The sequence below is a fragment of the Hypanus sabinus genome, chromosome 6, assembly GCF_030144855.1.
Source record: "Hypanus sabinus isolate sHypSab1 chromosome 6, sHypSab1.hap1, whole genome shotgun sequence".
In the NCBI taxonomy this organism is placed as follows: Eukaryota; Metazoa; Chordata; class Chondrichthyes; order Myliobatiformes; family Dasyatidae; genus Hypanus; species Hypanus sabinus.
The window spans coordinates 131,368,367-131,382,569 of record NC_082711.1 but is presented as its reverse complement, the minus strand read 5'-3'; the positions used below and the strand labels follow the sequence as shown (position 1 = coordinate 131,382,569).

At 42.1% G+C, this 14,203-nt stretch overlaps 1 protein-coding gene across 5 annotated transcripts in view; it reads left to right on the top strand.

Moving 5' to 3' along the window:
* Nucleotides 1-14,203, top strand: part of zzef1 (zinc finger, ZZ-type with EF hand domain 1) — a 303,511-nt gene that overhangs the window by 94,345 nt on the left and 194,963 nt on the right. For all 5 annotated transcript variants that reach the window (XM_059972942.1, XM_059972943.1, XM_059972940.1 and 2 more), the window contains exons 26-30: nt 599-842; nt 4,278-4,357; nt 7,324-7,408; nt 8,780-9,260; nt 11,579-11,743. In XM_059972942.1, coding sequence (XP_059828925.1) covers nt 599-842; nt 4,278-4,357; nt 7,324-7,408; nt 8,780-9,260; nt 11,579-11,743 — 1,055 coding nt within the window. The remainder of the gene's footprint in view (nt 1-598; nt 843-4,277; nt 4,358-7,323; nt 7,409-8,779; nt 9,261-11,578; nt 11,744-14,203) is intronic.

Genomic DNA, 14,203 nt, shown 5'->3' with positions numbered 1-14,203 from the left:
GTCAGGTGTTCAGAAAACACAGAATCCGATGAGATTGCTTTGAGGTTTTACAATATTCCCTTTCTATTCAACAATGGCTACATTGTTGTTGCAGAGAGGGTCATTTCAGGCATGCTGTAGGTGTGAAAGCCACTTTACTGGGATTTGAACACTTAGAATGTGATTAGGTGAAAACTCCGAAGGGAACCTTGGAAGTTGCGTAATTAGTAAGGATTTTCAAATGCCTTCTGAACAGTATCTGGCAGCTTTGAAAGTTGTTGTCTGCTGAGAAGAAATTGCGAAGTCTTGTAAGGACCAAGATGAAAATTTAATGGGGTTGGAGACAGTTATGTAGGAGCTAACATGCCAGTGGGGGTGTGCTGGAGTGAGTGCATTGTTTCTCTCTTGATAAATGAATTCATGAGTTTCTACACATCTGAAATATGAGATTGGAGTGACAATGGTGGACAAAAGAGCATGAAAATATTTTTTGACTAAGGGTCTTGAAACATTTTTAGCTGAGTGAAGTTTAGTTGCAGTTTGTTGTCTTTAACTGTATGTTTAAAAATGTTCTATTAATCTCTGTTTTAAAGAAATAACTCCTGGTCCTTTATTGTAGAGCAAGAATGTTGTCCAGAAGTTCCTGGTCCAGGTTGCTCTCTGGGATCCTTCACAAGATGATTTCACCGACGTTCAGTCCGACCTTGTCAGGCAACTTGTCAGCCTTTGCAAGAAGCAGTCCACGAAGTTGGAAGTAGTTAGTGGAATTGGGCTTGGGTCAAAAGTTGATCAAGCTGTGAATGCTGTATTTGCTGCCATGATGTACCATAGTGCTGATCTTCACAGTGCTCTGAAAATTTACGGTAAAATAGTCTTTGTCGGTGGTAGACCGTTTAAATTAATTTTTAAAACAGTTTAAACTGATTGCATATTTTGCAGGAAATTACTGGAAAAGCTTCTATACAAGCCTGTTCAAGCCTATTGATTACAACTTTGATTCCATTTCTGACACCTCCCTCCCCTTTCTTGATCTTTCTGTCTCCATCTCTGGAGACGGCTTATCTACTGATATCTACTATAAGCCTACAGACTCTCACAGCTACCTGGACTATTCCTCTTCCTACCCTGTCTCTTGCAAAAATGCTATCCCCTTCTCGCAATTCCTCCGTCTCCACCGCATCTGCTCTCAGGATAAGGCTTTTCACTCCAGGCCGAAGGAGATGTCTTTTTTTTAAACAAAGGGGCTTCCCTTCTTCCACCATCAACTCTGCTCTCAAACGCATCTCTCCCATTTCCCGTGCATCTGCCCTCACCCCATCTGCCCACCACCCCACTCATGATAGGGTTCCCCTTGTCCTCACCTACCAACCCACCAGCCTCTGGTTCCAACATATAATCCTCCATAACTTTCACCACTTCCAACGTGATCCCACCACCAGCCACATCTTCCTCCCACCCCCCCCCCCCCAACTCTCGGCTTTCCGCAGGGATCGCTCCCTACACGACTTCCTTGTCCATTCATCCCCCCCCCCCCCCCCAATCCCTCCCCACCGACCTCCCTCTGGGCACTCATCTGTGCAAACGGAAGAAGTGTGAGGGCAGGTGTAGCCAGACAGTCCTTTCAGGTGAGGCACCACTTCACCTGTGAGTCAACTGGGGTGATATACTGTATCCGGTGCTCCCAATGTGGCCATTTATACATTAGGGAGACCCGCCGCAGACTGGGAGACCATTTCACCGAAAACTGGTGATCAGTCCTCCAGCAGTGGCGGGATCTCCCTGTGGCCACACACTTCAATTCCACAGACCACTCCCACTCCGACATGTCTGTCCATGGCCTCCTCTACCGTCAAGATGAGGCCACATGCAGGTCGATGGAGCAATACCGTATCTCCCGCCTAGGTAGCCTCCTGCCTGCCGGCATGAACATCCAACTCACTGACCTCCGTTGATACCCCTGCCCCCCACCCTTACCCCCATCCCTATCTATTATTTTAGTCTGGTTCTCTTTCTCTCTCTTTTTTTCCCTTCTCATTATAATCTCCCCCCAGCCCTACCTTTCTTTTTCTTTTATTTCCCATAATTCTCCACCTTCCCCCAGTCCATTTCCCTCCAGCCTATCACTTCCCAGCTCTCTACTTCATCCCTACCCCCACTTCTTATCCCCCCTCCACCATCCCATGTTACTTCACTCCTGATGAAGGGTTTCGGCCAGAAACGTCGTCACTACCTCCTCCCATAGATGCTGGCTGGCCTGCTGAGTTTTCCAGCATTTTGTGTTTTTATTTATTTTCAGCATCTGCAGATTTACTCGTGTACCTTCAAATTCTAACAACCTAGTAATTATAAATCTCTGTGGCTCAGAAAACTTCAATTATCATTGGTTATTAAAACCAAGAAGTTGACTTCTCACTCTTTTTCCTTTGCTTGAATTTGTATGTAATTAATTACTTCAGCCTCATTTTCTGGTTTAGGTGTGGTGTTTTCTCTCAAGTGATTTATTGCCCAAGGCAACACGCAGTTGCTTTCCACTTTGACAAGAACCCTGTAGAGGACACCACACTGCTTTTGATTTACAGTTACCGCAGCTTCTAGTGTGAGAATGCAGGGAGTCTTTCTTCGTTGATTGCAGAACATGGCCCATTAGTACACTATTTATATCTTGCGCTTAGACATTCTAGGTTTTGTTCTTCAACTTTGGGGTCGTACCTGGAGGCAGTCGGTATTCTTTGAGAGGATGACATTTTTTCTCCACGCTGCCTCCATCTCTTGAATGTTTTCCATTCTTTTTTGAGTGTCAGAGCATAGAACATAGAAATTTACAGCACATTGCAGGCCCTTCGGCCCACAATGTTGTACTGACCATGTAACCACTCTAGAAACTACCTAGAATTTCTCTGCTACATAGCCCTCTATTTTTCTAAGCTCCATGGACCTATCTAAAAATCTATTAAAAGACCCTGTTGTATCTGCCTCTACCACCATTGCTGGCAGTGCATTCCACACACTCTGTGTGGAAAAACTTACTCCTGATGTCCCCCTTGTACCTATTTCCAAGCACCTTAAGACTATGCCTCCTTGTGTTAGCCATTTACTACAGCCCTGGGAAAAAGCCTCTGGCTATCCACACGATCAATGCCTGTCACCATCTCCAGCAGGTCACCTCTCATCCTCCATTTTTCCATTTTTCAGTGGAGCATCTTGAATGTGCTATTTTTTGGACATTATTCGTAACCTGCAATGTAAAGCAACAGTAATTCCAAAAAGGCTCCCAATTCTTTACCAGCCATGGTGAAACTTGCCCATACTCATTTGTTTATCAGATATGTAATAATTTGAAACACTTGTGCATTAACTTTCAGTGCCCATAGTCTGTTTCATTCAGTAGTTCTATCTGCTCCCACCTCCCAGCTTGTCTTGCTGCACCCCTGAACTTGCTCAGCCCGTGTATGTGCAAACACAAGTCACTAAAGTTGGAATGGGTTATTAAAGATATTGTTGGTTTTTTCAATTTGCATAATTTCGACTGTTTTTTAAGAGAAGCTGTTCACAGTACAACGAGAGCAGTGATGCCCTTTTTAAATGTCACCTATTTTCAACAAACGATAACAGTAAAATGGGATTTGGCACTCTGCATGCACAAAGTAAGATTCCATGCTAATTTTTGGTTGTTCATGGGAATTCTTGAAAATTTGCTTGCCACTGAGCCTGGTAACAGGGTGAGAAGAAATGCATATGTATTATACTAAAGATAGTCAAAGATTCTAGAGTTTAGTACTGCAATAGTGTTAAAAGAACTGAGAAAATCTTCCTCCATAATAATGTAGGCTGTGCAAAGTTATGTATTTTCCAGGGGCATAACCACCAATCTTAAACATAGCCCTTAAAATTTGTAAAGAATCTGTTGACAACAACTGTTAGTTTTATTCAATGTAGATGTAGTAATGACAAACTGGTTTGAGATACTGATTTGTGGTGATTATTAGTTTGAAAGGCTACTATAGCAGTTCATCATATGGGCTGGCACTCACCAGTTCCAGCTCAGATTATGTATTAACATTTCAATTTGCAAATATCAGGAAAGATCTAGCAGTTAGAACCATTGTGAGTTACCATAGATGATACAGCTGTTGTGCCACAGCTGGATCCTGATGCTGAAGCCGAACTTTATTCCCCTGGAATGAATATGGTGGCTGATTCTGATGACTGGAACACTTGGGTACAAAGCAATCTGTTATAAGTAAAATAAATTTTGTCTTGAATTTTCACTTCTGTACTTTGCTTCTCCCCTTCTTTAGTTACAAGTGGAGGTGCTGCAGGTTTCAGTGACGAAATCGCAGAAGTGTACACTTTGGCTGAAGGAATGAAAACCTGGATAGTAAGTTTTGTAAATGTGACTTGAATTGTTTAGAAGCAGTGACACAGTTTTGAAGCAAAAATACTGCAATAGATGTGACATATGCTCAAAATCCTTATGAAATACAGTCTCGTATTCTTAGTAATGCAGCACAGAAACAGATCATTTGATCCATCTTGTTGGCACTGACTCGGATGCACCTATCTGTGCTAATCCCATTTACTAACCCCAGAACTGTAACCTCCTGTCACTCAAGTACTCATCCAAATACTTTTTGTGAGGATCTCGGGCAGTGTCTTCCATATTGCATCCACCCTGTAGTTGCAAAAACCTAATTCTCCAATTCTCTTAACTGTCTCACCATAAGCATATGCCTGTGATTTTAGGAATCTGTTATGGGTGTTAAGCTTTCCACACTCTATCCCCACAAAATTTTGTATCAAGATTCTTCTCTTCCTTGATCCCCTTTACTGTAAGGAAAACAAATCCAGACTGCAAAACCTTGCTTCATTACCGAAAGCCCCAAGTGAACTTTGGAACAAGTTTGCCTTTGATTCCACCCAGTCTGAGCCAAGTAGGTTGAAGATCATGGGATCCAAAGCCCAAGTATGAGAATGGACAGCTGGTGGAAGAAGGACATACTGTAAAGAAGAGAGAACTTAAACACTCAGATTTGTAGAAGAGAATTTGAACACTGAATTAGTGATTTGGTGGGTATCGAGAATACAACAGATACTGTCACAAAACAAAAGCTAACATTTTGCTAAGAGAAATGAGAGAGCAGTGAGCTTCTTGGAAAGCAACCCTAAATGGCAAAAAGACTAGAGTGAAAATTCACAATTCGCTGGAAATAACAAAACAAGTTAAAGATGGAACCAATAAGTTCTCTGCCTGCAAGTTAAAGGATTCAAGTATGAAGCTGGAACTTCATGTTTATAAACAGAAAGACAACGCAGGCTGGTAACGCCTTTTCTGGAAGGGAAACTGAAGGGCAATACTTTCTAATTGTAAAAATAACCACGTAAAATGCTTCCACCGTTGAGAATTTCAAAACTACGTGCCATAAATGTATAGTAGTCACTAATGCATCCTATAAAGAATTGATGAGTTGACCTGGTTGCTGACGGAGAGGAAGGATATGTAAATCAAATGAGAACAGCTTTAGTGCCTTATAAAACAGTAGGAAAACACAAGAAACTAAAAGCAGGAAGAGTTTCACCCGGCCCGTCAAGCCTGCACCCTCCATTCGATCTGATCATTGATCTATGTGTTTTCAATTCAACTTGTGTGATGGTTCTTTGATCTTTCAAGTGTTTACCTTTCTCCACCTTAAGTATTTATCTAATGATCTGCTCTATTGGGGTCAGGGTATTCCAGAATTTCGCCACTCCCTAAGAGATTCCTATGGAGCAGTTTTACCTCACCTTGCTCCTTAACTTGTAATTATGTCTCCTAGTTCCTGACTCTCTCATTAGAGAGTACATTGCAACCTCTGCCTTGTAATCTCCATTTAGACCTTATATGTTCAAGTAAGATCACCTCTCATTCTTCTAGACTCCAAAGAATATAGGCCCAGACTGGCTAGCCTCTTGTCAGTAGGTGGAGAGCGTTTCTTTGGACAAAGAAGCTATATAATGGTAAAGCTGTGTTAATGTTAGAGAAGTTAATACCTTTCCAGGAATGTTGGGCTGATCTGCATCATTATAAGGGAACCATACTTAGAAGGCTGCTTTACTCCTTTGTAATTTAGCTGTTACAGTTAGTTACTTCATTAGGATTTGCAGCAGAAGCATGAAGTCAAAAATGGTCTTTGGTATGTTGGGCAGCTACCTAACCACATCCCTCTTGCGGTGCTGCAGTTTCTACCAGGCAGTTAATAAAGGCATGAGATTTTGGAATAACGCTACCACCTAGTGGAGAACTGCAGTAAAACAGACGACATTGTTCCCCTGCAGACAGGGAGACTGCAGATGCTTGAATCTGGAGCAATGCACAAAGTGCTGGAAGAACTCAGCGGGTCAGGCAGCATCCATGGAGGAAAGTGGAGAGTCAAGATTACTCATTTGGGTCATCTTGTCAGATGAAGGTCTCAACCTGAAATGTTGCCGGTCTACTTTCCTCCACAGGTGCTGCCTGTCCTGCCGCGTTCCTCGAACATTTTGTGTGTTAGTGCCTTGAAGTTTCATAAAGCTCTTCTTGAGCTGACTTGGCAAAACAATGGATGGCTGTGATATTCTATAATTTGATTTCTCACTGGAACAAGTTCATCTCCTTGTTGCAGAAGATCTTAATAAATGAATGGACTCTTAACAAGGCCATTAAATGACACTAGCCCAATAGTCAAATGACAATGTCCAATAGTCTGCTTGCCACTGCTCCAAATCTGGTCATTGCTGTAGAATGGACACGAACAAATCCCATGCCCTGAGCACTAGGGTGTTAAAAGCCATGATAGTTGAGAATGTTTTGGCTTTGACCACCAAGGAATGATCATTTGTTGATACTTTCTTGATTTCCCGAGGCAACTGCTGCCTTAATGCTCTGAGCAGTTATGCTCAAATCTCTGAAACACTGTCTTATGTTCATATCAGGATTGTGACAAAGTTTGGAGCAGCTCACTGACTGGTAACTTGTTGCTGAATAAATTTTACTTGACTGCCCTGTCAACTGTTACTTTGAAAGAAGAAGGGTGTGGACTTACTAAAGTTTTAAAATTGGATTAGCAAGTAACCTGTTGTCTAAACTGTGTATGTGTTGTTTGAAACAATAGTAACAAACTAAACAACAGTTTTCATTGCATTCCTAATGTTGTAAAACTTTCGAAAGCATTTTCATCAGGTTTAATTGAGCAAAGCTTATTGCCAAGACATGTAAGAAGTATTAAGACCGATGACAAAAATCTAGCAGCAGGCGCAATTCTGTGTTGGCATGATATCAGGTGGACTGAGTTTTCTTTCCTTCACACCTATCCCCCCCACCCTAACAAGATGGAACGTAAACAGAAATATGTAATGATGACCAGTGATAAAGAGGAAGCGCAAGATGATCACAAGATGAACCCGGAAAACATCAGTGAGTAAGATTTATTACATTTGTGGTCTAGATGACTCCATTGGGCTTCAGATGATTTTGTGCTGTAAACTGAGCCTGAATAAAGAAATCAGACAATAAACATTGCTGGCATAATTTCTTTGTTTTGCAATAAAGGCTTTTAATTCCTATTCACTGAGGAAAAAATTCCACCAATCTTGTACTTTTTGAATGTTGGGGGGAGTGAATATAGGGAGTAGAGTTCAAATCATTTCTATCGCCTGCAGTTCCCTGCTTTGAAGTGTGGTTGTGCACAGTGGTTTGCAGTTAGTATGCCTCATTTAAGTTGATAGCTAGTTTCGAAAGTATGTTGGTTCTCATTTGGACTAGTATATGAAAATGCCTATCTATACTCAATCCACAAACCACCTTACAAAATCGACAGTTGTTAGCTTTGGTATATCGTGCTGGATTCTTGCCTGAGTTCTGATAGTGACCATGGCATCATTAACATGTGCTACTTGCAGTTCATGTATGTTAATGATTCATTGGTTGTGGTCAAAGGTGAAGTCTGATCATCTGCTTTTTAATTTTTCATAATTTTTGTGTAGTTGTCTCTTATTTGACATTAAAATAGTGGCCTTAAGAGTCAGTGAATAAATCAGATAACCAATGCAAGTGTACATGGAGTGGTTCCTATTTTCCAGTCATGCAGTAAGACATTAATCTGAAACTGCTCATCAAGCCTGGTTTTCCTCATTCAGAGGTATTCCTCATCCTTTCTCACCCTCACTGCAACTTGTGGTTATAAAACTTGAATGTTTCCCTTGTACAATAACATGGACTCTGGACCTCACAATTTCTCTCACTGTGACCTTGCATCTGTCTATCTGTACTGGAACACTTTATTCTGATCTACTGCATAAATATGCCATTGTTATGAATTGATCTGTATGGACGAACAAGTTTTTCCACTGTGCCTTCGTATATGTGAAAATAGGACACTCATTTGTCAGTTTAAAATTAACTTGTTTTCTCTATCCCAGCTCTGAGTGGTCTTAAAACTGAAAACATTTCAACTCCTTTCTCTCCACTAATGCTGTCTGACCTGCTGAATGTTTCCAGTGTTTTCTATGAGATTTCAGCATCTGCATTATTTTGAAAGTCTTCATTCAGTTGTGTTGATCTAGATTTTAAACTTACAATTTTCTTTTATAAAAATGTTTAGCCACTTTGGGATGTTCTGAGTAATAAAGGACCGCTTATTATCACACGGGGGTGATATTTTGGAATGGTTAGCCGATGTGACTGCAAGCCAGCTGTTAAAATATCTGTATTAATCTTGTTTATAGAATGAATACAGTGTTTACTTAAAATTTGTAACTTGGTGTCACTTTTTTCCTACTTTTCTAGGTGAAAATTGGATTGGGAAGAGCCTTTTGCTACTAAAGTTCCCACCATTAACAACAAAAAGTATTGACTCTTCCTCTGAGAAGACTTTACAGGAGCAGGAATGTGCTGTGCTCAAACCTGCCGACCTGCAGGTTCAGCTTACTACTACCCAGTCCACAGCATCACAGGAACTACTGGAACAGCCACAAAGCACAGTGGGTGAAAAGCCCCAGCAAGCTGTCACAACGCTGAACACTGACCCTGATCCTGCTGGTCCAACATGTACAGAGAGCCCAGTGTCCAGTGAAAGCACGGTATCTCCGTGTGTTGACCTTCACTCTCCTTTCAGCTCCAAACCCAAGAACCCACTCAGTAAAAGCCGACTTAGATTACTTTCATTCAGGTCCGTGGAAGAATTTAAAGTTGATCCAGTCCAAGACAAATTTCCAATTTTGAAGAGCATCTCAGAGTTCATGAAAGATCTCAATATTTCATCTGAAAGGTAAGCTGGTTAGGTCTTCAGACTAAAGAAAAATATTTGAATGTGACTAAAAAAAAACTTACATTTAGAGGAGGTCAAGTATGTAACATGGCAGCTATTACAATCAAAATTTAATTTATCAACCCAGACATGCCTCATTATCTTCCTGCGGTACAGTTCATTCTAAACATTGTTTCGAAAGTACTGGTATGTGACAGTTGAAGGAGGTATATAATTAGCAGTTGATCCTGAACATTAATATGACCATCTATACTTCATAAGTAAGCTAGATGCTGAGGGTAGGAAACTTGCTCCAGTGCACACTGCAGTGAGAGAATTTAAGAACTGGATGCACAAGTTGGTTATTAGACCACTTGAGCCTGGTCTGATGTTCAACGTTCCTGGCTGACTTGTTCTTAACCTTGTGTTTTTATGACTATTCTCTATAATGTTTGATTTCCCTCTTTATCCAAAATCTATCTTAATGAATAAATTCAAAGGTAGTCTCCACCTTCTGCAGAGGTTTGATGAACAGGCCAACTATCAGATCCCATGTAGGAAGGGAAGAGGGCAATTTATGGGGATTGCACTAAATCCTGCACCAAGTGGTACATGCGCAGCTCTGGGAGCAGACCCATTTAATCCCACGTGTTGCCTTGATATGGGACATTTAATAAAAATTGTGTGGTGTATATTCTATTTATTTCGTGGAAGAATGTAGTTTACCACTGCATTTGCAAGCTACATTCAGCCCTTTGTATGAAAGAACACAAAGTTCACTTCCAACTAATTTACAGATACTTCAAAGTTACATTGCAAATAAGATTAGACCATAAGACCATAAGATTTAGGAGCAGAAGTAGGCCATTCGGCCCATTGAGTTTGTTCTGCCATCTAATCATGGGCTGATCCTCTTCATCCAGGCATCCCCACTCCCCTGCTTTGTCCCCATACCCTTTGATACCCTGGCTAATCAAGAACCTATCTGCCTCTGCCTTAAATACACACAATGATTTGGCCTCCACAGCTGCTCGTGGCAACAAATTCCACAGATTTACCACCCTCTGACTAAAGTAATTTCTCTGCATCTCAGTCTTAAAAGGACGTCCTTCAGCCCTGAAGTTGTGCCCTCTTGTCCTAGAAACCCCTACCATGGAAAATAACTTTGCCATATCTGATGTGTTCCGGCCTTTCAATGTTTGGAATGTTTCTGTGAGATCCCCCCTCATTCTCCTGAACTCCCGGGAATACAGCCCAAGAGCTGCCAGACATTCCTTGTACAGTAACCCTTTCATTCCTGGAATCATTCTCGTGAATCTTCTCTGAACCCTCTCCAATGTCAGTATGTCTTTTCTAAAATAAGGAGCCCAAAACTGCATACAGTACTCCAAGTGTAGTCTCACAAGTGCCTTATAGAGCCTCAACATCACATCCCTGCTCTTATATTCTATTCCTCTAGAAATGAATGCCAACATTGCATTCACCTTCTTCACCACCGACTCAACCTGCAGGTTAACCTTTCGGGTATCTTGCACAAGGACTCCCAAGTCCCTTTACATCTCTGCATTTTGAGTTCTCTCCCCATCTAAATAATAGTGTGCCTGTTTATTTCTTCCACCAAAGTGCATGACCATACACTTTCCAACCTTGTATTTCATTTGCCACTTCTTTGCCCATTCCCCTAAACTATCTAAGTCTCTCTGCAGGCTCTCTCTTTCCTCAACACTACCCACTCCTCAACCTATCATCGGCAAATTTAACCACAGAAGCCTTAATACCATAGTCCAAATCATTGCCATACATCGTAAAAAGTAACGGTCCCAACACCAACCCCTGTAGAGCTCAGCAGGCCGGGCAGCATCTATAGGAAGAAGCACTGTCGACGTTTTGGGCCAAAACCTTTCGTCCTGATGAAGGGTCTCGGCCCGAAACGTGGACAGTGCTTCTTCCTATAGATGCTGCCCAGCCTGCTGCGTTCCACCAGCATTTTGTGCATGTTGCTTGAATTTCCAGCATCTGCAGATTTCCTCGTGTTCCCTGTGGATCTCCACAGGTAACCGGCATCCAGCCAGATTAGGATCCCTTTATTCCCACTCTCTGTTTTCTACCGACCAGCCAAAGTTCCACCCACACTACTGTAATTCCATGGGCTCTTATCTTCCTAAGTAGCCTCATGTGCGGCACCTTGTCAAAGGCCTTCTGAAATATATGAAGAGAAATCAAGTAATGTATGTTGGTGACATGTGTTTACCAAAGTGTGGGGTGTTGCTTTCCCCTATTATGAATAATACCTAGGACTGTTACTTAATCCCTTTAAAAATAAATCAAAACTTTTGTAGTGTTTTACAGGTTCTATCTTTGCGTAAGGCCCAGGCCATGAATATCATCAAAGTTCTCCATGCAGTTTGTGAATGCCTGCATTCACTAGGACAACCTCATCTCTTCCAGTTCTCCTGCATTCTCTTTCTTCAGGAAATGTTAACCTGTCAGAAGGAATTGATCAGGTATGGAATAACCGCTCAGCCTTGTGAACTTTAGTAATCATGGCCCTCAGTGACCAAGTAGCCAAACATTTCGTTTGCAGCAAATATTTGGAGTTTGGATTGTGAGTTTCTGTTTTGCTTGATGATTCATTTTGCTATTTAGTAATGAATTATTTGTGTTGGTCATCTGCGGTAGATTTTGGTGTGACAAAAACCCATGTGGTAATGGGGAGAGCGTACAAACTCCTCACAGGCAGCAGCTGGAATTGAACCTGGGTTGCCAGCATTGTAAACTGTTGTGCTAACCAGTATGCTATCGTGCTGCCATAGTATTCGACCTACGTTCAATGCCAAGCATGTTAGCAAATTTGGCCTTCACGCTGGCCAGCTTTTCTGAGTCCAGTCTACGTGTGAGCCAGTGTGGAAATATGGTGCTCGGCCCCATGCTTTGTGACTGTAATGGAAAATATGGGCTGGGTGAAGTTTGGGAATTCACGTGTGATGCTCCATGCGCTAAGAGTGAACGTAAGAAACTTACTGGGGGTACAGAGTAATGGCCCAAAGTTTTTTGTGTTCACAAGCCAGCAGTTTTTCAGAAATTTCTGGGACCCTATTAGAGATATTTAAATCATTGTTAGCAACAGGAAGACTGGAAGATAGCCAATGTTGTTATACTGTTTTTTTTTAAAAAATAAAGCTCTAAACATAAACCAATAAATTCTAGGCTGGTGAGACCGACATTAGTAGTGGGAAAGTAATTGGAAGGAGATCCAAGGGACTGGATATATGAGTATTTGGATAAACGTGGACTGAATAAGAATGGTCAGCATGGCTTTGTGCATGGTAGGTCACAATCTTAGAGCTGTCTGAGGAAGTTACCAGGGAAGTTGATGAAGGCAAGGGAGAGGATTTTGTCTACATGGACTTCAGCAAGGCATTTGATAAGGTCCTGCATGGGAAGGTTCACTTGCTCGGAATTCAAGATGAGGTAGTAAATTGGATTAGACATTGGCTTTGTGGAAGAAGCCAAATAGTGGTAGTAGATGGTTGCCTCTCTGACTTGGGTCCAATGATTAGTGGTGTGCCGCAGGGGATCGGTGCTGTGTCCTTTATTATTCATCATCTATATCAATGATCTGGATGATAACATGGTTAACTGGATCAGCAAATTTGCAGATGACACCAAGATTGGGGGTGTAGTGGACAGCGAGGAACGTTATCATGGTTTGCAAAGGGATCTGCATCAGCTGGAAAAATGGACTGAAAATGGCAGATGGAATTTAATGCAGACAAATGTGAGGTTTTGTACTTCGGTAGGACCAACAAGAGTAGGTTTCACACAGTGACGGTAGGGCACTGAGGAGTGCAGTAGAACAAAGGGATCTGGGAATACAGGTCCATAATTCATTCATCACAGGCAGATAGGGTTGTAAAGAAAGCTTTTGGTGCATTGGCCATCTTAATCAAAATATTGAGTGCCCAAGATGGGATGTTATGTTGAAGTTGTACAAGACGTTGATGAGGCCTAGTCTGGAGTACAGTGTGCAGTTTTGGTCACCTACCTACATGAAAAATGTAAACAAGGTTTGAAGAGTACAGAGGAAATTTACAAGGTTGTTACTGGGTCTGGAGGACCTGAGTTATAAGGAATGATTGAATAGGTTCAGACTTTATTCCTTAGAATGTAGAAGAATGAGTTCAGACTTGATGGAGGTATACAAAATTATGAGGGGTATAGATAGGGGTAATGCAAGCAGGTTTTTTTCACTGAGGCTAGGTGGGACTACAACCAGAGGTCATGGGTTAAGGGTGAAAGATGAAAAGTTTAAGGGGAACTTGTGGGGAAACTTCTTAATTCAAAAGGTTGTGAGTGTGGAATGAGCACAAGTGGTGCATGAGAACCCGATTTCAACATTTAAGTGAAGTTTGTCTGTGTGTGGATGGTAGGGGTATGGCGGGCTATCTTGTCTATGCGGGTCAATGAGAGTAGGCAGTTTAAATGGCTTTGGCATGGACTAGATGGGCCAAAGAGCCTATTTCAGTGCCGTACTTCTCTATGATTCTGTGACTGTGATCTACGAACCTGCACCGAGCAGAGGTCTAGCAACTCTAGCCAAGGCAAAGTCTCGCATGTAGCGTTGTCCATTGAAGCAGAGCCTCTTGTGCCGTGTCCCATAAGTCCAGATCCTGCTGCTATTGGCGGCTTTCAGCAAGGGTCCATCACTGCCTCATCATCAATGGCCGTTGCTGGCAGCATACTGCAGCTCCCGTGTCGCACAGGAAGCGTTGCCCTGAAAGGGTGAACATTAGGCAACTCTGGCAGCTGGAACTCAGTGTTCAGACCGCTGATGCCCTGAAGCTGCATGGCAGTCAACACTTCTTGGTGTTCATGCTGAAGTGTGTGTGGTTAAAACACAGTCCCAGCATTGGCTGGTTTGGAACTGCCAGTGTGAGTCTGCTTGATGCTCTGCTGACTGGGCT